Source organism: Manis javanica, chromosome 17, assembly GCF_040802235.1.
Source record: "Manis javanica isolate MJ-LG chromosome 17, MJ_LKY, whole genome shotgun sequence".
Lineage (NCBI taxonomy): Eukaryota > Metazoa > Chordata > Mammalia > Pholidota > Manidae > Manis > Manis javanica.
Window position 1 is genome coordinate 55,728,964 of NC_133172.1, and position 27,891 is coordinate 55,756,854.

At 42.8% G+C, this 27,891-nt stretch overlaps 1 protein-coding gene and 1 long non-coding RNA gene across 2 annotated transcripts in view; one reads left to right on the forward strand and one right to left on the reverse strand.

The window, feature by feature from the left end:
• Positions 1–12,460: 12,460 nt before the first annotated feature.
• Positions 12,461–19,824, forward strand: CLEC3A (C-type lectin domain family 3 member A). The gene is made up of 3 exons (XM_017652280.3): positions 12,461–12,654; positions 16,623–16,706; positions 18,247–19,824. Exons 1-3 carry the CDS (start codon positions 12,540–12,542, stop codon positions 18,639–18,641), a joined length of 594 nt encoding a protein of 197 aa, XP_017507769.3. The 5' UTR covers positions 12,461–12,539; the 3' UTR covers positions 18,642–19,824.
• Positions 19,825–23,324: 3,500 nt separating this feature from the next.
• The window catches only part of LOC118967535 (uncharacterized), a 30,932-nt gene continuing 26,365 nt past the window's right edge, over positions 23,325–27,891 (reverse strand). Inside the window, exon 4 of the long non-coding RNA XR_012126891.1 lies at positions 23,325–24,020. This is a non-coding gene — a long non-coding RNA (uncharacterized lncRNA). The remainder of the gene's footprint in view (positions 24,021–27,891) is intronic.

Consider the following 27,891-nt stretch of genomic DNA (forward strand, 5'->3'; position numbering starts at 1 on the left):
TTCCATGCTGAGGGGTTTGGGGAAAGAACTGCATAATAGCATCCTAGACTCTACAACCTACATATTCATTCCATCTACAAAATGGATTGTATCAGTCAGGATTCTTTCTATTGCCAAAAATTCAAGCTCACTTAAGGGGGAAAAAACTGGGAGGGAGCATTTTATTGGCTTATATAATTTACAAATTCTTAGTTTGTATGAACGTAAGCTCCAAGAAGGCAGGAGCCTCATCTCTTTGCACTTTGGTATTCCCCGGCGTGATGCACGTGCCTGGTACCCAAAGGTACTTGTGGCAGTCAAACCCATGGGTGACCCTCAATGAGTCACATCCTTGTATAATCCCTTTCCCTTGAGTGGGGGCAAAATTTATGACTTGTTTCTAGCCAATGACGAATGTGATGATGGCATTCCCTGGATCGGGCTCCGTTGTATAAGACTCTATATTAGCAAACCAGAGCAAGAGATTCTCTCTTGCTGGCTATGAAGAAGTAGGTTGCCAAGTGACAGGCCTGTGAGTGGGCCACATAGGTAGATGCCTCTAGGACCTGAGAGTGACCCTTGGCCAACAACCAGCACTGAAACGGGGTCTTCAATTCACATAACTACAAGGAAATCAGTTCTGCCAACAACCTGAATGAGTGTGAAAAATGCTTCCCCAGTCAAGCTTCCAGATGAGAACACAGCCCAGCTAATGCCTTGATTGCAGCCTCATGAGACCCTGAGCAGAGGAATAGCCAAGGCCTGACTCCTGGTCCATGAAAACTGAGACAATACACATTTATTTATAACAAATAAGCCTCTAAGTTTGTGATAATATATTATTCAGCAATCAGAAGCTAAAACAGGGCTCAGTAACTATTTACTGAATACCAAGGAGATGAGAGAGGGAGTTGAAAGGGAAGGAAATGGGAGGGAGAAACAGTAAATAGGAAGGCATGGTGTAGATGATATTTGGCTTTTATACTACAATCCAGAACATTAAAAGGTGTCAGGAAGACTGTTTCACTTCTCTCTCATATGTGGCAAGGTTGGGTGTTAGGGGGTGGATGGACAGCATGTGAATCTTCATCTGCCAGGATTCTCTCTTTAATAATCCAAATGGGAAAATTAAGCCTGGCTGACAGTTCTGAAGGTTAAACCCCAGAGAGGACTCTGGCCTGGCCTGGAGATGAGATTTCCTGGTTCGTCATATCTGGCTTACTTGTCTGCCTCCAAACACTGGAGTGGCAGCTGTTCATCTCCACCCAAACCATACACAATTTGTTCCCCACAGCACATATTTTGCAACTAGGAGGAGAAAAACATGCTGGGCAGGAAAAAAATTATGTATGTCCATCACTGGGCGGTGGGGGAGGGGGGGATAATAAATTATATCTCATGGGAAACTGGGAGCATTAACTGAGAATATGTGTAATAGGTTTAAAAATGCAAGTACCAGGAACATCAGAATTTAAGCTCTATGCAGGCAGAAAGAAGTATTGTCTGTGTGGTTTACTGTTGTATCCATGCACCTGGAACACTTCCTGGTACATAGCAGGGCTCAACTGATATTGAACAAGTAGCCACCTCTGAAAGAGGGGTGCAGACAGGGGCCATATTTCAATCAAAACTAATTAGCAGACTTCCCCATTCATGGCCCAGAGAACCCGGTCTGACACCTGGCATCACCTCGTTTCTCTCTGTTCTCCTTGACAAGCTTGGGGGGAAACAGCATCATAATTCCCAAGCCATGAATCATGTTATGATTATCAGCCACAATTATATGACTACACTCAGGCTCTGTTTCCAGGAGGGCCCTGTTAATATTGAATCAGGCCTTGCCAGCTCTATACAGTAAAGGGGAAATGCTGGCCCCTTGACGAGGGACTTCTCATTCATTGTGGAACATTCCATTTGCTAACCATCCAACATCTTACTTATCAAACGGTATGCCCAGCAAGTCAACTGGACATCTCTGGGACAGATTTAGCAATAAAAGTCAGTGGAAAACTGTAAATTTTACTCCTCATGATTTCTATTGATTTTTATTGATCAGAAACAGCAAAAAAAAGTATGAGAGGCAGAATAGGAGGGGAGAATGAACTGGAGTTACATGTGCCAGATATCGCTCCCGTAGGCCGGCATCATGAGATGTGTGGTCTAGCAAGAGGCACAGGCCTTGTCATGTATCAAACCACCCAAACCCCAGTGATTAGTGCTCCAAAGAGAATACATCTCCATGAGTTGAAAAGAAAGTTCTGACACAGTCAGAGAAGTCCTCCCTGAAGAGGTGGAGATCTGAACCCCTGTTTTGTTCAAGAATCTGGCAGAGTACTGGCTCTTCATGTCAGAGAAAGTGGGCCTGGCCTGTCTGGGGATGGCCCCTTTGGCCCTGTTCTGGCCAGTGGAACATTAAGGGGCGATCAGTTATGGAACACTGGAGAGCAGGTTTCCTTTCCTGATAAAAAAGAGGCACGTGCAGACCAAGGATGGAGCCCCATCCCTGCTTTCACAGGGATTCTGTGAAGATGTGATGCCTTGAGCTACTGCAGCCGTCTCACAAACTGAGAGGGCCTGGAGACTTGCAAAGACGGGGCACAAAGAAGCTTCTGGGGTGTTTGAAATGTTCTGCTTGTCTTCTCTAGGTGCTGGTGGCAACCCGTATTTAAACTTTATGAAGAATCAGAAAGTTGAATAACTACAATTTGGGCAAGTTTCTGTATGTATGGTATACTTCAATAAATTGTTTATATTTAAAATATTGATACATACTTTATGCAGACATAGAAAATCAGAGATAAGAACCACCATCTCAGAAGCCAAAAGTAGCCATTATTACTATGTGACCTCTCCCTAACCTAGCTAGATACCTCCATACCAGCATCCCTCCACTTGTTACTCCCTACCCCATAAGTTCTGTTTTATAACTGCTTTGACTCCTTTAGAAATATACTATGGACACTTTCCCGGTCAATCAATATTCTTTAACAGCAGAATTTTAATGATGGCTTTGAAGTCCAATACATGAATCCCTCTTCAGTAATCCTCTTTCAATTTCTGGTTGTTAAAAATAGTTCTTTTACTTACTCCTTCTAAAGTTCTGTCAATAGAGCTAAGCCAGGACTATTTGCTCCTTTGTTTCCCATAAGGGGTACTCAAGGCAAGTACTGGGGTTTTCAACAACAGTCTTAGCTATCTGGTCTGTATTTTGGAGGGCAGCCTAGTCTCCTTGGTCAGAAATAAATTATAAAAGGAAGCAGGTGTGGTGAATGTGGGTCTTTCAGAGACATCAGCCTGTCCCCTGGATTTGCTGTCTCCACACCCAAATAGCCAGGCTCTGGGGCTATTTCCTGTCTGGTTTCTACTGGAAGGAACCCTTCAGCAAAAAAATAAAAAAATAAGCACCCAGTGCAAATTGGATGGCCCCTCCGCTCATCAGGGAAGAGCAGAAGCTGAAAAAGTCTCCTAAGATGAAAACTAGGCACTTAGAAAACACTGACTCCTTCACTATTAACCAGATGTTCAAACTGGATGTGCTAGTGGTTTGCTGAAAGGAAAAGAAAAGTTGGCTCATCGTCAATAGCGCTAAAGACTTCCACCTCTGAGAACAACAGTGTGTACTAGACACCAGCTCGATACTCTGCTAAGCTCGCCACCTTGCTCTGTAACCTCAGCCACCTCGCCACACTTCTGAGAAATATCTAAGATTAAAATCTGCCTCTTACATATTTTTTTTCTACGTAAATGGGCATATCCCTTTTAAACAGATCTCGTTCTGTATGATGATGGCATTTGGGGCCTTCTTAGATGATATTACTGTCAGGGAGCAGAACAACCCTGAACGAACCCCTCCGTGGCCCACCCACCACTCCTCCTCATGCATGAGGGACAACAGTGAATGGACGCAAGGGCCAGCTTGGCTACTACAGCGCTCACGTCCCGAACTCCACCACCGAGCACTGTGCTGTGTTCTGGGCTGGAGCACGGAATCTTGTCCCCAGTTTAGGGGCCTCTGCATCTTTCTTGGCCCAGACTCACATCTCAGGGCCTGAACACCATCCGTCTACTTGCACAGCATTACAGAGAAGTACATGTAGGAAGGGGAGCTCAGGGAAGAAGCAAAGAGAAGGAATTAGCCACCCCTGTGTGGAATCCTTTTAAGGATCAGTGACCATGCTGGCTGGTCCACATGACCCAATCTGTGTCCTGAAACTGACCCGATCCAGTCACACTATTCCCTCCTCCGGGGACAAGCTATACATATAACCTTCTCTTTCCCGTTGAATAGAATTAGCAATATAGATCAGGAATCTTAAAATGTTTATCTGCTTTGGCCCAGTACTATTACTTACTAATGCTTACTAAGGGTTAACCATTATTCTAAGTAAGTGCTTTACAAATATTAATTTATCTAAACCCCACAATAACCTTATAGTTTAAGTAATACTATTGACCTGTTTTACAGATGGGAAAACCAAGGTGTGCAGGATGTTGAAAACAATTCCCATGATTCAAGAGCTGGTGGCAAAGCCCACATTGGATCTCAAGCAACCTCAGCTGCAGCCTCTGCTGCCTTTCAGTTAATCCACTTCTACAACAGTGTATCCTAAGAAAGTTATCTACAGTATAGTAAAAAAAAATCAACACACAAAGATGTTCATCTCATTGTTACTTATAATAAGGAAAATTGGACATTAAACAATTACAGAAAGTTTAGTAAAGTTAGGTGCATCAAATATGACGTATCCATTAAAACAATGTGTAATAAACTTGAATTGTTGGCAAGCTAACAGGTACAAACCTGTGGCTGTTGCAAATCTACCCAAGGTTTCTACATGACACAGACAGCAGGATTCCTCTGAGCCATCAGCCAGCTCCCTACTGCCCTATGTGCCTGGGGGAAATAGAGAAACCAGGCTCCCAGCAGAGGCTCTAGAACAACTCACTGAATGGATGATGAGCCCACCTTGACAGACCAAAACTTCAACCAGGATTAGAACCACTCAACGGTTTCACCTGTTTAATAAGTGTTGTTAGTATTTGCTATTGGACAGGCTCTACTGCAAGCATTTTATGCATATTCATTCTTTAATCCCTACCTAGGAGGTAGGGATTGTCACACCTTCTCTTCCTGACACAGGAAACACCTCACAACAGTACATAGCTGGAAAGTCCTAAAGCCAGGATTCACACCAAGGTAGTCTGCTTCAGTCTTCAGCCTTCACCACCAAGCCACAGAGCTCTTTCAGCACACAGCCCATGGCATGGTGGGAGCCACCTTCTGCCCCCTGGCTTGTGGCCATGGATGTGTGTGGCCCTGTGGCCAGCACATTTCTGCATTGAGTGGGAGGTCTATGCACGATCAATGGGTCTGGGCCTGGGTCTGCATAGACAGTGGGGCAGAAACAGGGGCACAGCAGAGCCCTGCAGAGGGACAGATTCCCTGCCCCCTTGCAAATATACACACACCTTACCCATCTGCACCCAACATACAAGTAAAGACCTAAGTGTAGGGGCAGGGGGTATATGGGAAATCTATTTACCTTCCATTTAATTTTGCTGTGAACCAAAACCCACTAAAAAAAAATTAACCTTTTCATCTCTACTTCATATTTTCCTTACTGTACTGTGGCCTCCATATCTTATTCATTTACATAAATTATTTGAAGTCATTTTCTAACTCCCAAGACCCACGTTTATTTTTGTCTTTTTCCAATTTTGCTTCTTCGACATATTTGAAGGAGTTCTGTCTCCTCCCTAGTCCCTAAGATCTTAATATTATGTTCAAAAAACTGTTGAAAAGAAATGTAGTTTCTTTCTAGCTTTCCTGACAACTGAATTCCTTTTGCGTCCCTATCCACCCCCCTGAGTATGTGGGACCCTATGGATTTGTCTCTGATCCTCCTCTTATCTCTGGAAGTATCCTGATTTCATACCCATCAGCAGTTTCCCAGTATTAATATACCATTGACTCTCTGTTAACAAACTACTGGTTCTCTCTTGCAACTCTCTTTTCCACTTCATTCAAATGTCCAACTATTATTTCCAATAATCAACTAGAGAAATCCAGCTGAGTGACCCATGAAAACCTTAAGACTAACTTGTCTAATACCAAACTTATTTCCATCTGTCCACTCTCCCCATGTGCTGCTCATCTTCCTCTTTGTCTTTGTTAATCTAGGATTCAAAAGAAATGCTTTGTACATACAATTCATCTTTTCCTATTTTTTTTTAAATGACAAATGGGTCTCTTGGACACCATTTCCTTGGTTTGCCCGTTCAGGACAATTTCACTGGGGTTTCAGCCTTGGGAAGCCCTTGCAGGAAAGGAGACACAGAAGGCAGTCCCCTTTTATATCACGTCAACCAAAAGGAACCGCTTGACTGTTTATTTGAACCGGCTCAAGGGGAACACATGATGACCTCAGTTCTGTCACTAAATTTCCACCAGTCAAGGACTTAAAGTTGGGCACTTAGTTAACACCCAGAAAGGCGGACTTTCCAGTGTCCACTCTGCAATCCACTGTTGTCCTGCTCGAGCACAGTCTACAAGCCTCTGAATTTTGAGGAAGAACAAGGACTTCATTGTCGTCACCTGAGGGTTGAAAACTGTTTGCACCAAGTCCAGCCTTGGGGAGACCACAGAGAGAAACTGTGAAGCTTTTTCCACTGCGGGCTGCCCTTGCTCTCTCAGTGGAAGGGAGGTGAATATTGACTTGCTTGTGTTCTTAGACTATTTTGGCATCATGGCCATGCAAAAGTCTCAGGAAGTTTGAAACATCGGTACACTCAGGAAAAACAGACCAATGGCATGTTTGCCTTCCCTAAAAAAAGTGCCTGTTGACATCAGTGAGTGCCTGGAGGGGGCAACCAGATGGGGTCTGGTTGGGTGGCTGGAGAGGAATGACTTCACGGCAAAGCTGGTAAGAGCTGGGACATGATTACAATGATGAGGGCAGTAATGGTCATTCGTCTATTAATAGTCTAAGTCCCCATGGGAAATGCCTCTTCTGTATCAGCCACTCCATTGATTATCTTCAGGGCATCTTTTCAATCTTCCCAACAATGCTGGCAAATAGCCAGTATGATCCCCAGTGTATAGGAATGTGAGGCTCAGAGAGATTAATGAGCTTGCCCCAGTCACACAGCTGGCAAACCAGAGAGCCATGATCCCCTCCCAGGTCTGTCTGAGGTCATGTGTGCACGTTCCACGCTGCTAGCTGCTGTGGGAAGAGAGGACATAAATGAGGCATCTGGGGCCAAGGAGGCGGTGGCCGCAGCCACTGAGGGGCCCCACAAGGAGGCAGGGTGGGAGGCAGCCAGAAGAACATTTTGGCCCTGGAAGAGAGGAGGTTGCTGGTTCAAGACGAGATCACACACAGGAAACCAGCTTGGAGAAGTAACTACCACAGGCCCCAAACAGAACCCACGGCGCTCACGCAGAAGCTGACACAACTAACCTCAGGAAGAACTCAAAGACATCAGAGCAAAGGTGGCAACAGTGTAAACAGTGCAAGTCAAACAGCAAAGTCAGGGAGCCTTCCTGAGTTAAGCTGGGGGCTGCAATCTTTCCTTACAGGTTGCTGGGGGAGAAAGCATGATGGGAGAGGACTTGGAGGGGCAGGAGGACGTCTTCTGGGTAAGGCGAAACTTTCTAGAAGTAGAACCGGCTACTTTGCTGGGTAGTAAAGTCCCCATCATGAGAAGGACTCAAAGCAGAAATTGACCAGGGAAACTGCAATAGGGATTTAACTGTCAAGTTAAAACTGATGATTGCATGTCTCTCCCAAACTTGGAGGGTTCTCATGTTCTAATCCCAGCACTGGAAATTTCACATTGACCTCCTAGTGATGCTGGGGTTCTTGTTTGCAGAGATGAAGAATGAACTTAGCAAAAGCCCAAGGTAGGAGAGACAGTGAGAGGCTTTTATATAGAGATAGAGTGAGAGGACAGAGCTCCTGGCTCATGCCAGGAGGGGACAAGAGAGCCCCTGACGGTGCATTGTCTAGGGGACTTACAGTTGGTTGAGGATTTTTAGGAATGTGGGTAAAGGGCTAGGGGTGCAGACTTGTACCACCTGCCCTGCCCCCAAGGTGGGCTGGGTTGGTGTCTGTTTGCTAGGGCTGTTTATAGTTGAGATACAGTAAAGTCACAGGTTTTGCTGAGATGCCCATCTTTATCTGCAGAACACTCAAACATTCCAGGCCAAGTTGCTCCTGGTCTTTTGAGCTTTAACTGATCTCACTGAAGGTGTCTATATTCCTAGTCTGGTATCTTTACCCTAGAGAATTAGTGTGACCTTGACTTTGCATAATGCTTAACACAGAGTTTTGATAGGGACTTCTTTGCACATTGGTACATCGCTCTGACTATAAATATGCTGCCTTGCTTTTTCCAGAGGCAGTCACCCTACTCTGACTACACCCACGGTCCCTGTCCCACTAGGCAAGCCTATGAAACCCCAAATCACCTTCACCACCAGGTGAGCCCTCCCCTCAGCTGAGCTCTGATGTGGCAGACCCAACCTTCAGTGCTTAGCAGCTGAGGATTCTAAGAAAAGTGACACTCTCTAAGACTAGGTCTCATCTTCTGTAAAACAGGGATAACAATGTCTTCCCCACTGTATGTAGATGAAAAATCCCAGCATGGTGGTTAAGATGAGATTAATTGCATCTAAGGCACCATTTTCTTTACTCCAAATCCTCTGGGCTGAACCATGTCATGTAACACACATTTATTATGTCCGCTAAGCATCAGTCACTTCTTAGGCATCAGAACTGTGCCACCATCCAACATGACAGCCATCAGTCCCCTGTGGCCATTGAGCAGTTCTGGAAGACAGCACTGGTCTGGGACGTCAGGAAGGAGCAGAACAAGGTCCATGCCCAAGGAGAAAAATGTGAGGGGAAAAAACGGAACAGAAGTGTGAAATGGGTAGAAGTTCCGGGATAGAAGTACGTTCAGTGTGGGTGCAAAGGAGACCAAATCTGTGGGATCCGGGTCAAGGCAGGGGTGAGTCTGAGGGACTCCAACAGGTCTGATGCCTCCTGCATGTGCATAATGGCAGTGAAGGAAGTCCAAGTCCCTTTGACGGATCACCCACGATGACAAGATGTGGCTTCCATGCTTTATACATGTTCCCTCAACTGTTCTGCAAGACGGACGAGGAAGCCACCATTAGAAGAGAAGACCAAGTCTGACCATCATCACACAACACAACTCAAAAGTAACTTATGAAATTTTAGCCCCAAAGTGTCAGAGTCCCTGCTCTTAACCTATATTCAACAGCACAGTCTCTGAACTTGCTGCCCTAAAACCTGTCCCAAGTCTTCGCTCCAAACCCCCTGACACTCTCACCAGTCACAGCCGTGACAACCATAAGTAGAAAGGAGGCAGCTTGCTCACAAACCATAACCAATCTTTCACCCAAGCATTTCAACCTCGCTTGTGCTAGATCCCAGTTCAGTCCTCAATTGCTTCGCAAAATGCTGCCCTTGAACCTCTGCACATAGCCTTCCAACGCGTTCAGTCTTGCGTACTGACAGACAGACAGCAATGCGGCCAGATGGACTTGTTTGTTAGAATTAAACACTGGAAAACAGCTTGGAGCAGCTTTAAAATAGCAACAAGTGGAATAAACACACCAATTACACAGGATGGTCAGGAGATGTATTGTAAACAGGAGATGTGCTGTAAACAGCGATTTATTAAGGAAATTAAAACCCTGGTCACAGTTCTAAAATTCTCACCAAAACACTTTTTGACTAAAGGCAATATTTTCATAGTCCCTTTTTACTGGCTATAAATGTGTGCTGCTACTTAAATAGCCCTTTCAGAAGCCCAGGTCCAGCCCAGGAGAGGAGCTGGTGACGTCATTTTGGTCTACAAAAGGGGGACTGTTCAGTTTCTAAGAAGACCCGGTGAGGCCTGCCTTCCCCCAGGGGGAGGCGGGGAGAGGGCTGCCTGCCCCTGTTGTCTTTGATGTGTGTGTAGCTCTTGAGGTGATTTATTTTAGATCATTGCCATTTCCTTTCCTGCCTTTCCTGATGAGGTTGTGGGAGGGGAGGCTCCCCGAAACTGCAGGCCATGTCCGATGCCAATCAGCATTTGGGCCAGGGACAAAAATCCTTGAGAATGTTCTCAGATCTAACTCTACCCCCTGACTCCCATCCCTCCCCTTCTTCTAGCCAATCATGCAGCCATTTAGTTTCCACTGGTTTTTCCCTGAAGAAGGATAAAGCTGGAGTTGGAATCTCTGCAGAAGGAAAAGAAGTTAAAGGAAAGTTCCCATCCCCTGTCTGGCCTCGTGGCCAAGTACCTACAAGACCATCAGAGCTTCTCCAGTGCTGAGAGTGATGGTTTCTTAGCATGCGTCCAAGCGTGAGTATGCCAACGAGTCTTGGTCTCTACTTTTCCATGGGTTGAGCTGCTGTTTCTTTCGTCAAGTGTCTTGTTGCTGGAGCCCCAAAGCAGAGGTGAGAAGGAAGGGAAGCAGAGGTAAAACTGGCACACAGGAGCAAATATTTATTGAGCAAACACTCTGTTCCAAGTGCTGTGCTACGTGCATAGTTGAGCTAACCCAGCTCACAGCCTGGCTGGGACAACTGGCATCCAGCATGTAAATTAATCAAGTAAATACATCTTTGAACGAGTACCGAATTGTGATAAAGGCTAGAAAGAAAAGGGGACCTTTGGTGGAGAAAGCAGAGCAGGACCTTCCTAGATTATTTGGATAGAGGAGGTGTATCTGAGGAGGTGATCTTTAAGCTCAGACTGGAGGGCAAGAAGGAGTCAGGCACAAACAAAAGAGCCCTCATACGGGGGCACGCCAAGACTTCAACTTTGAGAAGGGGTTCAGGTAGAGTGACAGAGAGAGCAAGCAGGTGGAAAGGGAGAATGAGGATGGGAAGAGAGGGCTGAATACAGAACAGAGTTGATAAAAGGTCTCTGTGACTGAAGAAAGTCACCAGGTAGGTCTCACCAGGTGAGAGGGCCTCAGAAGCCACGAGGAGAAATCTAGGTTTCATTTTAAGAACAATGGAAAGATTTGGAGGGTTTTAAGCAGGAGAGGGACAATCCCATTAGTGATATGGGAAGCATTCTCTTGAGTTAGGTGGGAGCAATGTGAGATGGGTGAGCATGGAGCTTTTGGTGACGTAAGTGGGATAACGGCAGGGAGGGGAGAATGTAGGCGGAGGCAGGAAACACAGCTCTTGCTGTTGACGAGGTCGTGAGGCGGGGCACTGAGGGCAAAGGTGGGAGGTCTCCCGGATGACCCCCAGGTTTAGGAAGCAGCCCACTGAGGGAGTGATGGACACATTAACGGTGACGGAGAGGGCTCAGGAAGGAAACCAAGATGGATTAGACTGTGGCTTTCCTCACTAAGATCCAGAAGGGATCAATCACCCCTTGATTCTTCCTGTATTACCTCAAAAAACAAAAATAAAAAGATAAAATGAGTTTAGTTTTTCAGACCTTCCAAAAATCTCTGAGCCCTGCCCCTACTTGTATGTACCTGGTCATCCAGATAAAAATGGGGATGGAGTCAGTTCACTGAGGCCTGATGCCCGAGATCCCACTCAGTCCATTCTGGTTGTACCTGTGTAGAAGTCCCTTGTTTTTAATCCAAAACCTGTCCAGTCCCCAGCACTGTCCTTAATGCCCATTGTTAGGGTAAGAATAATTATACCAAGTCTTTCATTGTGTTTTTTCCTGTATTTCCTTTGAAAGTGTTTTTTAAGTGTTTAGGGTGATTTCAAGGAAAAAATTGTTGGGTGGTGGGGATCTGTAAGGTAACGACAGTTGATATTTTACATTAATTCTTATGGAAATAGTTCACCATCTTAGTATTTCATTCTAATGTGCGTTTCCTCAAGATTGTGATTTTTAATCAACCCGCAAAACCCTAATAGGAGGCTCTAACTTTCTCACAGGCAATCCACTTAAGTAGTCCACTATTCGCTCATGAGCAAGCCATTCCCAAGCTCCACTTCAGCTGTGTAGATACATGAGTGTGTATAGACACCTAAGTGGTACTCTGGCACCACACACACACACACACACGCACACGCACACGCAGTAACTTCCCTAGTTTTGTGTGTGTGTCATTTGTTTTTGCCATGAAAACTGAATTGAATATATTTCCCAGAATATTAGGGGGACTTCAGAGCTTCAAATCAAAGACTTAAACACTGAGGTCCTCACAGGGAGACCTCAAGCTTCCTGGACTTTAAATTAAAAAAAAAAAGAAAAGAAAAGAAAGGAGGCAAGCCCTTAGTCCCTTAGTTAACTCTGATACACTCTGAATAGGAAAGTCAAGTAGGAAACAGAGACTTTTTAAAAAATGTCTAACATGAGACATGAGAACAAGGGGCCGCCTCATGCTGTGGCCAGCAGAGACAGTCAAACATTTCGTCAGCAGGATTCCAGCCAATCTCCACAGTGCACTTTTATAAAGCTGGCCCCAGGCATTCCAGAGCAAGAGGTGCCTGGGCAGTCTACTTGCCCCTCAGCTACTTCAGAGGAGCTGGTAAAGTGGCCGTCAGGCTTGCCCAAGAGCCATGGCAAAGAATGGACTTGTAATTTACCTCCTGGTTATCACCTTACTCCTGGACCAGACCACCAGCCACCCATCCAAATTCAAAGCCAGGAAGCACAGCAAACGCCGAGTGAAAGGTATGGGGCTTCCCAGTCCAGGAAAATTCTAGGCTTGCTCAGTGTGGGGAGGGACTAGGCAATCTTCATTTCCGAACTCCTCCAGGACCCTGTCCCCGGTGACTGTGCCATGCCATCATGTGGGTATGGCATTTCAGGGGACTGAGTAACCTTCTAATTCTCTGGGACAGTTTGATATTTAAAGAAATCATGTGTTAGGGCTTTTTAAAAACCAGAATAAAGAAAGCTCTCATAAAAAATTTCTGTATTGTATATCCTTTGTTAGGTGGGCTTAAACGTGCAGAATGTTCTTCTGAGGAAGCTAACCTGGATACATGGATATCTGGTATTATGAATGAGGGACCAAGTAGAACAGATTGATTATAATAGAGTACACTGTTTCACTAGTAGACATTGTATTACTGTTCTAGTATATTTGTAAGATAATATAAGCTTATTATATATATAGCAGGGAGTAAAGTTAGTAGTAATATGGCTTCTGTTTTGTCACTGGTTATCATGTAGGTGTATTTTTACATCCCTAGCAATATAAGACAGTCTGTACTATATATATTAAGCCTTCTCATGTCATAGGGAAATTAAACCTCCCACTTAGTTGAACTTAGTACTATTTCAGCACGGAAAGATGTATAGCTTTTGAAGGTATTTTAATGCAAAACTGAATCTCCAAGCCATCTTGAAAGTTTGGATAGCTTGAATCAGGTTAGAAGGTAAAAAAATAAAAGAACAAAGATGATGGCAATTTTTTTTTTTTTGCAATATGTTGAAATCAAAGCCAAAGGAAAGAGCATCAGGAAAGATGGGGTGGTATTTTATCTCATCCTCTGAGTCATTTTCATATCAGGATATTTCAAGGTAAATATTATGACACTACTTCCTTAACAATTGCATCTCATTCGTAACAAAGCACACAAAACACACCAACAAGGTTAAAGTCTTGGTTTGACACAATACGGAGGGCTGGTGGACACCAAGGAGGCTTGTCTTCTGTAGTGTTTTAATGATTATAAAGTGCCCTTTCTTGGGGTACTTATTTATATAACTGAGGTCTGGTGCAAGCTTTTCTAAGTAGAAGCTTTTTTCCATATAAAACTGTCATACTTCCCTATGGCCTCTTTTAGTGAAAGATTAAAATATTTGTCATGAATGATAAAGTATATTGCTAAAGAGGAAGGCAGGGGAAGGAGCGAGAGAGAACATGCCCGGTGATGTGGCAGATTCTTATTGCCAGCGTTTCTTCACCACTGGGAGGGAGTGGCAAAGGGGTGACCACCCAGAGGGAAGTGAGAGGAGGGTGAATATGGGACTGTGTGTGTGCGTGTGTGTGCTGTGCAGTTGCTTCTGAGGTGATGGCAGTTCAGGTAATACAGAGCTCACACACACATGCACACACAAGTTCGCACACGGGCTTTTGTTTGTGCTTTTTAACCGAATGGGTACACCTCTTAAATATCATCCTCCCAAAGCAGTTTTTGCTAATTTTGCCAATAGGTCCAAGAAAATAGATTCTATGGTAGGTGAAACAATAAACCTAACCTGGCCAAATGTTTTTCCCCACTCACCCACACCCTTGTAAAATATTTTAAGTACCGGAAAATAATACCTAAGTTTATGAAATCAAAAGTGGAAGCTATTTTGTGTCTCTTAATCCATAGATATTACCCATTATTAACTGTTGGGAGATAATATTCCCATTTTTTTAATGTATATTAAAACTTGACATTTTTAACAAAGTGAGAATTGGCTATATAAAGTTTGGGTAGGCAAATTAATTCACTTCATCTATAAAATCTTGGATACCACCAACATAAGGCATACCTAAGTCCTTTTAACAGCCGCATAATATTCCACCATGTGGACAATTTATTTAATCTGTCCTGTCTTGATGAACTGCTGTGTGGTTTCTAATCCAGCTCTTTTTGATCCAAAGTCTCAGTGAACTGCTTTGTGCACATACCCTTTTAATCACACTTTTGAATTGTCTCCCAAAATGATGGCATCAGAACCCATGTTCCCCTCCTCTGTATGAGTGCCCAAGCTCACACACCTTGACAACCTAACATATCAAAGGTTTAAGTTCTACCAACCTAACCAAGACACAGAAGCTTTGTAAAATCTGCATTTTTTTTATTGTTAATGAGGTTGAGATATTTTTCATATGCATACTGGTCCTATCTTCTGGGAATTATTTTTGCATTTCTATACCTGTTTTTTTCACTTTGTACCTACTTTTGGAGAACAGCAATAATAAAATAAAAAAGGAGCTTTTTTTTTTCTTTAACTCAAAATGGCAATTGGGTAATTCCACTTCAAACTGGTATTTACTTTGTATGTCTCAACAAACTATGTATTGTAGAAATGAATAAAATATAACCTTTACAGTGAAATGGTTACTCTCTGTATTCATTGTAGACAAAATACATCCACATTTGTCACAAAGAATAGAAGCAGAAGCCAAGCCACCTGGATAGTGACTTCCATAATGATCTCCCAGGAGCCTAATATTAATTCATGTGTCTTCATGTTTCTTACAATGTTTACAGCTTCTCTGTGGAGGCCTCTTATTTAGATACAATGGTGCAGGAAGCTGAGAGAGACAGGCATGACATCTGTGTGGCTGACAACTTGTCACTTGGAAGCAAGTCCTCAGAAATCTTTAAAGTCTGGCCGCCAGTAGCCCATGGTTTTGCATCCTGAATGTGCCCTTATTATTTATCCTGGATTGAAACGTCCCATTGAGGAAATCCTTGCTTTATTGTATATCTGAGCTGAGCTATTGCATGCTTCGAGAACTGATGAGCAGTATCAGGTGAAACAGCAAGGGGATCCACCCCTGGATACACCAGAAGGCATTTTCCTAACCCAAATGTGGAAACACCTGGCTTGCCAAGCACATGTTTAAGGGGATGGTGAATCAGCATGTTTGGATTTGGGACCATACTGAAACCTGCAGGACAGCACACAGTCTCTCTATATGGCATCCCCATGAAGACACAGCTGGGGACAGTTCATATCAAGCTTTAAGCATCTTCTCTGTCGTAGGTCATGTGCAAGGGACCAAGCAGGTAAAGGCAATCACTGTGCAGAAACAGATCAGAGGGATAAGAAGAGAGCAGATTTACAGTCAAATCCTAATTCTGCACCTTACCAGCTGGGTGACCTTTGGCTTTCCGGCCTATATTTCTTCTGTGAACTGGGGGTCACTATCACTTAGTGTCTATTTCATAAGAATTAGGCTTCTAGTGCAGTGTATGGTGGATTTTAATATTTTTTTATTTTTATTATTATGATTTATTGCAATTTTTGCCTTTGAAATGCTCACAAGCTGTCAATCTCTAAGACAATCCTCATCAGGTCTGGAGTTTTGTTTATTCACTCAACAAACACTGTAAGCCCCTATTATATGCCAAACATCATGTTAAGCAACAGGAGTACCAGGGATAACAAAACAGATGAAATTAAATAAATGAAGTAAAATCATTACAGATTGAAGAAAGTGCTCTGAAGAAAAATAAAAGTTCAAGGAGAGAGATTATCCAGAGGGATATAGAGAGGACAATCAGAGAGGGCTTCTCAGAAGAGGAGATTTTTAGGCTCGATAAAGAGACAGACAAGAGCTGGAGCAAGTGTGTTCCAGGCACAAGGCACCCAGGGGAAAGGGTCCTTGCTCTAACACGTATCTGGAAGTCAATGGGTCTGAAGCCTGATGGAGGGAGAGTCCCCCAGGATGGGGCTGGAGCCAGAGATGGGAGCCCTACCTCACAGAAGGACCTTAGTATTACAGCCTAAGCCCTCACAAACCTTCCTGGCCAGCTCGCTTCCATGTAGTACTTACTCTTCATGTACCCTGGGTTGTTACAGCAAAACCACCTACACCTCAGATTCTGGATTCCAAAGTTTCATTTTTATCTTATTTTAATTTTGTGCATTTCATTCTTCCTATCCCATCCCACCCTAAAATATCCCAGAAAAGGATGGAGACCTGAAGACTCAAATTGAAAAGCTCTGGAGAGAAGTCAATGCCCTGAAGGAGATGCAAGCCCTGCAGACAGGTGAGACCCCATCTCATTGGCACCTGTCGCACAAGCGAGAGCACAAGAGATTGTGATTTGCCAGCAACTCAAACCCTACCCAGAGTACATGTCAAGTTAGGCGACCTCTTCTTAAAAGAGACCTTGACAAACCAGAGATGTGTTCAGGAGAAATGATCCAAAATGCATTTAAAAAATCTGTTCATAATTCTTCTCTAATAGGCAATGAAACAGAATTGAAACAAGTGTTAACTAAAAGAATTAGCATTCATTAGATGTTTACTAAGTGCCTGTTGAGGTCCCACTAAACACAGGGTCACAGGACTCACTCTGGCCACAATTGGCATCAGATGCGCACAGGACTGTGGTTGGAAGCATAGCTTGCCAACGAAGGGCAGCACCTGCCATTTATCTTTCATAACTCTCCCAGCAGCCTACAGCTCTTGTCCAGGAGCCACTCTCCTTGGCTCCCACCAGGAGGAAATGAGAGTCATGCTAGGTGGGTTCAGGAACAGCCCTGCCTTTCAAGGCTCCAAACCCCAGGACCCAACACCTCACACACCAGCTCCAAAAGCAGTGCTTTGAGAGTCACCCAAGAGACCTGCCCCATTACAGGAGTTACCACCTCCAGGGAAGACCAAAGTTACAGTTACAGCTTCCTATCCAGGACTTACAACTCCCAGACACCATGTAGTACCAGTTCAAGGGCATTTTTACCATAAGCAACGTGGCCTGGTGACACTGGTGACGCATTCCCTTTATCAGGTTTCCAGGTTACAGAATTAGAAAGTTAAATGTGCACGCAGATGCGGAAAGAGTTTTAGAAAAGAGGAAAGTTTCATTAACCCTTTACCCACAGTCAGGGGCTATAAATTCTTTAGAAACGTTAACACCTTTATCCTCCAACAATTTATGAGGTGGGTGCCATTATGATTATCCTTATTTGACATGTGAGGCAGCTGAGGCGCAGGGAAATTTAAATAATTCCTCCAGTGTTTACACAGCTAGCAAATGTCAGAGCCTGATTTTCCAAAGGTTTGCCCTAAAACTATCTGTATGTTTGTTTTTTTCTAGATAACTTAAATGATACTATCAGGGCTGAAAACCAGTCTCTCCACATGCAAACTCAAGAATTTAGTTTTTGTTTGTTTTTTAATAGGTATGAAATACCATCCAATTGCAAAGTCCTAAGGAAATTCAGCACATAATGGAGCTACAAAAACTAGCAAACATATATATATGTAATTGTGACTTTATATGTTATGTAAATTACATTTCACATGCTAAATTGTTACAAGTAACTTCTCTAAAGCCTCAGTATCCTGATACATAAAGATGGGAGTGATAAAATCGTACTTCTTGGGATTGTTGTGATTATTATATGAGTTCATTTATGTAAAGTGCTGGGCACAGTGTCTGACACAAACAAAATCTCCAGTGTTAACTTGTCATCATCACACATCATTCATTCCACAAATACTTACTGCTATTTGTCATCTCTGGTCCTGGATGCATTACACTCAAAAAGCATCTTAATATGTCAAATTTTGCATCTTTGCAGTCTGTCTCCGAGGCACAAAAGTTCACAAGAAATGCTACCTTGCTTCAGAGGGCTTGAAGCAATTCCATGAAGCTAATGAAGACTGCATTTCCAAGGGAGGGACCCTGGTTATCCCCAGAAACTCTGATGAGATCAATGCCCTCCGAGACTATGGTAAAAGGAGTCTGCCCGGTGTCAATGACTTTTGGCTGGGCATCAACGATATGGTCACAGAAGGCAAGTTTGTTGATGTCAACAGAGTTGCCATCTCCTTCCTCAACTGGGACCGTGCACAGCCTAATGGTGGTAAGCGGGAAAACTGTGCACTGTTCTCCCAGTCAGCTCAGGGCAAATGGAGTGACGAGGTCTGTCGTAGCAGCAAGAGGTATATATGTGAGTTCATCATTCCTCAGTAGATCCTTCTTAAATATGTCTTCCAAGCAAGAGTGGTCATGATGTATACGCTGATGGTGCCCAAGAATGAGTCAAAATTGTCACACAGGAGTCTGTGTCCATAGGAATACAAGATTTAGCCAATTTTGCTACTATATTTCATTGTGATTTTGCCCTCCACTGGGTATGAGGTATTAGGAAATAATGATCTAGCATGTGCACACCGTTAAGGTGGCTGCTTCACAATAGATGTCAAAATCTCTCCTTTCTTAATTCCTCTCACTTGTATTGAACAAGTCTGGGTTAAAAGTACAACAGCCAAAAAAAAAGAAAGTTTAGGTTACCTGGAAGATTTTTCTCTTGAAACTGTAGCACATATTTAATATATGATAATTCTTTAAATCAGAGATTCCAGGAGCTATATAATCCAAAACGTTTTCAGTCCAATGCTTAGTCCTAGCCATGGCACCTTGTTTCCCATTACCCTTTCTTTGAGTAGCTGCATCTCTTGGTGGGACTTTAATCTGGTCTGTCACATCAGGCTTTGAATGTTTCAGAAATATTCTGATGTAACTGGTTTTTTCAACCCACCACACACATACCCCGCTTTTGGAAATGTCCAGCCAAGGGTCTAAAAAGAAATAGTAAGTCAGCATATTTGATCACTTTCCACTCCCAGCATTATATTACAATTTCTGACGTGAATGGTTAACCCTAAGGCAGAACAGAGTGGCAGAATGGATGGGGAAAAAAATAGGGGAAAAAAAGTATTTTTTTCCCTTGCTTTAGCATCCTTAACCTCTTTGATGAAATTGAGGGTGGACTTTACATGTTAATTTCCTTTTTTTGCATACTTTATATATTTACATATACTTCAAAATCATCTATTTAAGTCTATTATGGGCAGTCTATCTCTGGAGGTTGAAAATGAGATTTAAATAATACTATTCTGGAGACATGTCTATGCAATATTCTATTCTGTCAAATGCTATTCACATTACATAGTTTAACTAGATTGTGTAAATAATTTCATGGCTTAATATGAAATTACAAAGTTTAGGTTTGGGGGAAATGGGCTTCTTAGAAGCCAACAATTCTAAGTATATGTTGTCCTTCAAATAAAGGTCTTTTCTCTTCTTTAAATATTGAATGTGTTTTGTGAACATCCTTTTGTGCAAATTTTAACTATACGTGCTTGGAATTAAGTTTTAGTTCTTTTCATTGTAGAATAATAAAGCCTGAATTCTGATAAATGTGGATGCATTTGGATGCTGATTATAGTTATTCAAACTACGTTGACTTATATCAAACTTGGCACAGTCTGAGGGAAAAAATTCCCAGGATTTTATCAAACTGGTGATTTAGAAGTACTAGGAGAATTATCTTACCCGACAATAGAGTAAAGTCTGGAGGGAGAAGGAAAACTTTAAAATGAAAATTGTACTGGAAATTATTTTTGACTGACCCTGGTCTACTCCCCACTCCAACACAATCATAATCTCCTTAAAGATTATAACAATGATGAAATTAGTAGACATTAAAGGTAGTTCATTCTCATCATATTCTAGGTGTTGTGCTGAATTTCATGTAATTTTCATTCATCTCCAGAACAATCCTGGGAATTAGACTCTAGAATTTTCATTTCACAGAAGAATGCACTGAAGAGGGATGCGGTAACTTGCCCTTAATCACATGCCAGAAGTAGTGGGGTTGTGACTCAGATCCTACATCCTTAGCAACTATGGGGGAGCTGTGACAAGGTCAAGCCTGCTCAAGTAGGCATTGTAAATTGACTCCAATTTATCCTCCCAGTTTCCCTTATCTGGGGTAATTTGGGCAAACAATTCACCTTCACAAGCCATTCAATCTGAGGTTCTTGAAAGGCTGAATAAAACAAGCAGATTCACACAAGTCAGTGTCAGAGTTTGTGTCCCTAGGAGGCTGGGTTAGATAAGATGATTCTCCTCCCAAGCACCCCAACCTGGAAGATCAAGAGAGTAAGCTTAATTCAAAGGAATGGATGAAGATGAGTGAGGGGAAATCATTTAAAATGAGTTAGGAAGCAAACATGGGAGACAGCAAGACTGGAAAGAATAGATTAAAAGATTATTTGGCTTTCCTAGGGTCAAACCCATGGCTTTATTGCTAAGCCAATATCAACCAAGTCACACCTGCACTATTCACTAAGCTAGACTTCCCTTTCCTCTCTTTTGCTTGTTAGGCACTATTTAGCAAACAACGATTGGTCTTCAGCAAGAGTGAGAAATAGGTCTTATCTCTTAGGTCAACTTTTACGTCTTCATGAAAATTGCCTGGACTATACTGTATGAAGAATCATCCTGAAGCTTGGTGGAGCACACCATGAGCAATCAGCAATGTCTCTCACAGGTCATGATAGGAGGACATCAACATTTGTATCACATGATTGTCATCCCTGGCTTATATTCAAAGCCAGACGGTCAGGACACTACAAGCTTTACCAGGCAGCTTATTAGAATCTCTACAGCAGTGCTTCTCAAACTTTTTTGTGCTTATGATCATCTGGGACCCTCGCTAAATTGCAGTTGCCATAGCTCTGAGCTGAGGCCCCAGATTCTGCATTTCTAAAAGCTTCCAAAATCAACAGTACTAGACCACACACCACAGTCTGACAGCAAGGCCCTAAAGCTTTAGTTACTCGTCCAGTGTTAAAAAACAAAATTCAACCAAGTACATTTGAAGATCCAATTGGCTTTAGTGAGCAATTTATGAATCAGGAAGCATCCCCTCTAGCAAGTAGAAAGATGCCGTGAGGAACCGTACAAAGGGAAGGTTTTAATAGGAAGGAGGACGGGGCAAGAAATTAACAGAAAAAGAAAAGAAAGGATTGTTTGAGGTAAGGACATCTTCCCTGAGGGGGAAGTATAAGTAGTATTATGTAAATTACCTTTTCTTCTTCTTTTGGTGGTGGTGGGGCGCCTGATGGAGAAGGCTCAGGCAACACGTTCCCTCGTTGGTGTTGACCAGAAAATGCCTTAGTGACTGTTAAGACTACATACAAGGACTAGGTTGAAACTGTAATAAAGTCTTAGTTTGGGAGGCAAATGACTCCATCCGGGCTTCCTCCCTCTCCTTCCCTCCTTCCTTCTCTCCTTTCTCTCTTTTTTAACACCAGAGATAGTCTGTGATGGATTTCAGAACACTTTGCTTCCTTTAACCCAAAAGTCAAGGGTAGGATCTACAGTTTGTCTGGGTGAAGAACAACACTGACATCAGTTTGTCCACCTACCACAGATGTTTTCATCCATATCATTAAATGAGGTACAATGTCAAAATCAATTAGGTTAAAGGACCCATCAATAATAGAGACTCAAATTAGTGACTGGAAGGCAGACTTATTGCAAGGTTCAGTGGTTCTTTTCTCTTCCCTAGCATTGCTGAATAGCATTTATTGAACTAGAAATAAAGGTACAGTCTTTTTGGCTCTCAGATCAGTGAAAACTTTCATTTCTTCACCAAATAAAACACATCTAATGAATGAAGAGGCCCACAAATTTAGCTAGTTAGGTAGCTAATTTCATCTGATGTAAGAAACTCAAAGGGCACCTATGCACAAATAAGCCCCATGCTCGGCAATATGGATGTACAGAAACGAAGTAAGTTACGTGCCTCACATGCAAGGATATTACAACCTAGCACACAAGTGGAGAGCAAGACATTCATCGGAGTCTAAGAAGAAAATACTATACCTCTAATTACTTATGGAAGTTAAGTACATTTACAGATTACTGTTACTGAGTTTTACCAAAAATGACACCCACAAAAAGGGCTATGATTTAAATAAATTCCTGCAAAGAAACACCAAATGCAATATGCACTAATAATCAAAACTACATGCACACACAGGGCTGACACTTCTATTCCTCGTGAGACTGGTTCAGGGAGGCATCCACAGCCCAAGTGAAGCCAATCAGAATGTTCCAGCGGTTGCTGGCTGACACTGGGGGCAATGAAACTCTTTTTCTGCTGGAGATGCTAAATTGGGACAAAGTGGATTTAGGGCTTCAGGCAGAGTTCTTCCCCTCCAGATGACGCAGGGTGCCGAATCAAGGAAAACAATGATAAGCTGTGATGAGAAAAGATGGGGCAGAGAGGGAGGCAAGGAAAGAGGGTGAGGAGGGGAGGGAAGGAATAAGAGAGGGGGAAAGGAAGAGAGAGAATGTGTGCGTGAGTTTGTTTTCACGTAGTGTTGGATTTGTCATTCTAAAGGCTGCTGTAATGAACGTTTCTGTGGTGATTATTATTTGTTTCTACTTGAGGTGTTTTCCCTGTTAAGACAGATTCCCAGAAGTGGAATTTGCATCAAAGGGTAGGAATAACTTTAGATACTTTGCATTATGGTGCTGATTTCCAAGAGGACTGTACAAATGGAAGAGGCGGCATGCTTTGCAAGATCACTAACTTTGGAGTCAGTTAGTCCTGCGTTCGAATGCCAGCATCCATGCCCACTAGCTCTGTGACCTGGAGCAAGTCATTTTACCCTGCTGAATACTTTCCCAATTTGTAAATAGATCAATAAAAGTAAAACAATAATGTAGGAGGGTTCATAATATTTACCATAGAAAATTGTTAGATTTAAAAATACAGAGTTAAAAAATTTGCTTTTGGTAATGGTTGATTTGACAAATATTAGTTCTTTTATTAAGCTAAGAAAAAGACTAGGATGGTGGTGGTGATGGGGGGTGTGCTTGGAAGAAGCTTCACAGGTAGCAGGTAACACTGTTATTAAATTTGCTATATTCATTTGGGTTACACAAATCCAGGCTGTGCTCAGAACTGGGAACACCCATGAAGAACAAAACAGCTGGAGAACGGCATTAATTACAACGTTATCAAAAGACGATATAATTACAAATCCAGACAAACGTATTTCAAAATAAAGCAGGGGATACACTAAGGGGTTTTAGAAGGTCTCAAGAAGTGACATCAAAAGGACAGACTCCAAGGGTGACCTGAGCCCTCAGCCGGATGAAGGGCTATACTCATCCTCAACCACTTTTGGAGCATTTTGTGTGTTGGGGCCGTCTCTCCGCAGACACCCCTAACGGCCCCGAGAAAGGCCACAAGGCGGGCGGTGTGTCGAGGCCGGAGGGGTGTCGCCCTGCCCTGGGGCGGCCGCAGCGGCGCAGGATCCCAGTGACAGCCCGGCAGGCCGGGCTCGACCTGGCACCTGCGGGCCGTCGAGGAAGTGGCCGCGGGGCTGAGGGTGGGGTGGGCCTCCGTGCTCGTCGCTGTCCGCGCGGACCTGGTGCTGAAGCTGACGGTGCAAGCAGCGTCCGCATCCTCAGGCCGCTGGGGGTGGACTTCGACCACACGGAGGGCTCTTTTCCACCCGCGTGCGAGTCTTCCAGGAGCTCAGCCTCCTGGAGAGAAAGGGGTAGAGGCCTGGCTTCCACCGCCTTCTGCGCACCAAGGTGAGGAGGGGCTGGGAAAATAGACTGCCCCCCGGCTTAGCCTCTTGACCCCCCAATACCAGCTGACCTCAGGACCCCTCCCAACACCAGGGCCAGTGGATGGACGTGACTGTCTTCTCTCTCCTTGTCTTGCAATGGTAGACAGGGAGCAAGCAATTCACAAGCTGACTGGGTTCACTCATTATGAAATGTAGGTAATGTTTGAGAAGTCTGGGAAGTGGAATAATACTTCTACTTCATTAAAGTGTTTGTGACGATTTCATGAGACAATACAGGTAGAAGGGCATTGCCCAGCCTGTTCCTCATAGAAGAGGCTTAGAAATGACAATTATCATCACTGGCGGCAAACTGATTTCCAAAAACTGGGGAGAAAAGGGCCTTTCTCTTTTTAGAAGCAACTACTCAAAAATCAAGTATCAGGAGGCTCTGAGGAAAGAAATTTCCTGAATACTCAAACAACGAGAAGAAGATTAAAATGACAGCAATTTTCCAAAGTGTCGATTTAGCCAGAATGAGCAGTCAATATCAGCCCTAGTGTTTCCATTTGAAGAGGGAACACTGTCAATTTTAGTATTTATTGTCTTTTAGCATGATATCATTTGGGGGAAAAAAGCCAGGCTACCATTTACCCTTATAACAGTATGGGTTTTTCACTTACAAAAACTAAAATGTCATGATAAACCATGATTTTTTTAAAAGAATTTTCTGAGTCCTCTATGTGCTAACTCAAATTTATCTGATGTTTTTCTTTGTACATATTTTCATCTCACAATAATTATATGATGTAGCTTTTTACTGTGTCATTTTTAACTATGAGGAAATTAGGGCTCTAAGAGATTAAATAATTTGTTCAGGTTACACAGGCTGGAAGTTGCAGAGCCAGGATTAGAATCCGTATCTGGATGATTCTAGGGTCTGTGTTCTGACACCCCATGCTACCACTTCCTTCTGGTGTCACACTACAGATTAAAAACAAATTGGCTATATCATTTAATCAATCTATTAGCACTATTAACATGTACTATCATATTTAGGTATATAAGTCTAGAGAACAGGTTATCAAGGTCAAACACCTAAAGGAAATCAAGTACCAAGCAGCAGTAATTTACAACAGATTAATGTTTATAGCTGCAACTAAAAGAACTTTCACAGTAATGGAAAACAAAACAGACACTGGTCACATTCAGTGCACAAATCATCTTGTCCTCATACCACACATATTTATGAAGTTTACAACATAGCAGGCACTATTCTAGATTTAGACAGCAGCTATTAACATATATGATTAAAAGGGAATGCATTAAGTTGTTAATAGCTGTTACTTTTGGGTGATAGGGTTTTATGGGTGAATTTTATTTTCTTTTTGTGTTTTCCTTATTTTACACACTTTCTCAAGTAGGCATATATCAGTTTTAAATTGAGAAAATGTTTTCTGTATGTAAGTGGACTTTCATGGACCAACTTACTTTGATTCTTTGTGCTTGTCAAACATAATCTTCAATTACCTCTAACTCATTTGAGAACTATTTCAGTAACCACACTTTGCATTCATCTAAGTTGCAGCCCACTTTGTAGCAAAGACAAACACATTTTTAACAGCTAGAATGTGTACACTAATTCAAAGAAAGGTGGTGGGATGAAGACAGAGAAAAATAATCATGTGAAGTAGAGACAAAGTCTTAAGCATCTTTTCATATGCTAGTAACATGGACCCAGGACCCAGAGACCAGCTTTCATCCCTAGTTCCAATGTGTGGAGTGGGTTATGACTGTGGAGACTCAACCTCAGAACAGTGCAGCAGAAGCAATCCTCACATGTACAAATATTATAGGGAAATGCTAACCAGAAGCGAAACAACGTCATACTTGTACTGCCCTCCTTTCTGTCCTTTCAAATATTTGCCACCATGTTACTTGCCTAGTAATCCATACACCACCACAAAAGAATAAGAGCTCAGTCAAGAGATTTAAGTAAAGAACTTATGGAAGAAAACCTAAAAATTCAAAAGATTTTTTTCTCTGAATCTGATGTTACCAAAGAAGAAACTGACCCTATGCAGAGGCATCTTCAGAGAAGAACATTCTTGGAAAATGACTCTCCAGCTTTGGAGAGAGGAAATCCTCTTTCTTCATAATACACATGCTTCCTGCTATCTTTGATGGCCCCTTGCTCTGCCCAGTATGGAAAGTTCCTGTTGCCTTTCTGTACTGAAAAGTATTGAGGGTCTATACTGTGTTAGCCTCTTAAAAGCCTCTTTTGTTGATGTGTCTTAAATGGGATAAGATTTGTATAGGATCAGTAATGAGGAAAATATGAAAAGCTTTAGTTGCTCTTTACAGTGGAAAAATCAGAGCTGATGGTCAAGTTAAGATTGGTATGTTAGCAATAACACAATGATAGCAAAGACTGTGTTGGGGTCATAAATGTCTCTTTACAAATGCCAAGGGCACAGGCAGACATTTTATGAGCTCTATAGATATGAATTCAAGCATGTCTGCCTCTGTTGATCTAGAGCTCTTGGCATTTGTTGGCAGTTTTCTACATTAAGAAAATATTTTGTGGTCAGATGAACTTTTTAGTGGTCAAAGGTCAAGCATATAATTAAAAGTAGCAGAAGCCCTGAATGAATGAATAACCACCAAAAATCAGAGAGGTTATATCAGGTTGGCAGCTCTCTAAATAAAAGAGTGGTGTTATTAGGCAATGAAACTTACTTGGCTGAACTGCCCAGAAATAAAAGGTTTTTGTGGTTTATCAGTTGAGTTGTTGGGTGCAGAAAGAATAATTGCTCTGCCCATCACATGCATTGTAGCAAAGTTAAGTCTCTGAGGACAGTCTAGGTATGAGTCAAGGTTCTTTACTTCCTAGTTAACGAGAAACCTTGTCTGAGTTAACTGGGCAAGTTAACTTCTACAAGGCTCATTTTATCATCTGTAGATGGGAATTATAACAGTACCTGCCTCGTCATGTCATTGTGAGAGTTGAATAAGACAATATCCATAGGCTCCTTAACAGATGTCCACCAGCATGTAGTGAATACTAGGTGTTCTTGTTTATTGTTTGCGTCATCCTATTGTGAGCACATTTCCCCAGCGGTAGGGAAGGAACCCCCCACCCTCCACCTCCACACACAAACATGCTCCACCCTAGGCACCTGCTGGATTCTGCAAGGGGGGCAGGATAAAAGCCAAGATTCCTGGAGAGCATTCTCAGCTACTCTGTAGCCGGACTCTCGGATCCCAAATTCTGTGTGCTTACCTGCTATGACAAACACTAGAAGACTGCCTGATTTAGAGGAAAAGTGTAGGAAGTAGTCACCCTGAGTTTACATATGGGCTCTACCAATGAATAATTGCCAGGTGAGGAAAGGCAAATTTAACTTCTCAGACACTTGTTGTCATCCCCCAAAATTGGATATACTTATACCAAAAGGATTATGGTGAAGATTAATAAAATGAGATGTGTGGATGTGTCAAGCACAGTGTATGGCACAAGGCAGAAGTTTAATTAGCACTGGTTTACTTCCTGGCACTGAGTTTTGGGGCAGCCCTGTTCTGCAGTCTCCCTGTCCTGACCATGTACCTTCGGGGGTGTGCTTCTGGCATAACCTAATAAGTGGCAACATATGCAGAAATATGCTTTGGAGATGTGTCAACTTGTGAACACAGGGTGACAGAATATTTAATCATTAAATTATCTGCGTTGCATTGATAGTCAATCACTTCTTTTTAGCTTCAGTTTCCTTCCCAGAGGAAGAGAAGGAAGCCTAACCAGAGTCCTCTTCCCAGACCATTCAACTCTGAAAATGCTGCCATGCTAC

Coding starts and splice junctions, on each gene's coding strand:
- CLEC3A (XM_017652280.3), top strand. CDS start 12,540: ATGGCAAAGAATGGACTTGTAATTTACCTCCTGGTTATCACCTTACTC. Junction 12,655..16,622: donor CAGCAAACGCCGAGTGAAAG/GTATGGGGCTTC, acceptor AAAATATCCCAG/AAAAGGATGGAGACCTGAAG. Junction 16,707..18,246: donor GATGCAAGCCCTGCAGACAG/GTGAGACCCCAT, acceptor GCATCTTTGCAG/TCTGTCTCCGAGGCACAAAA.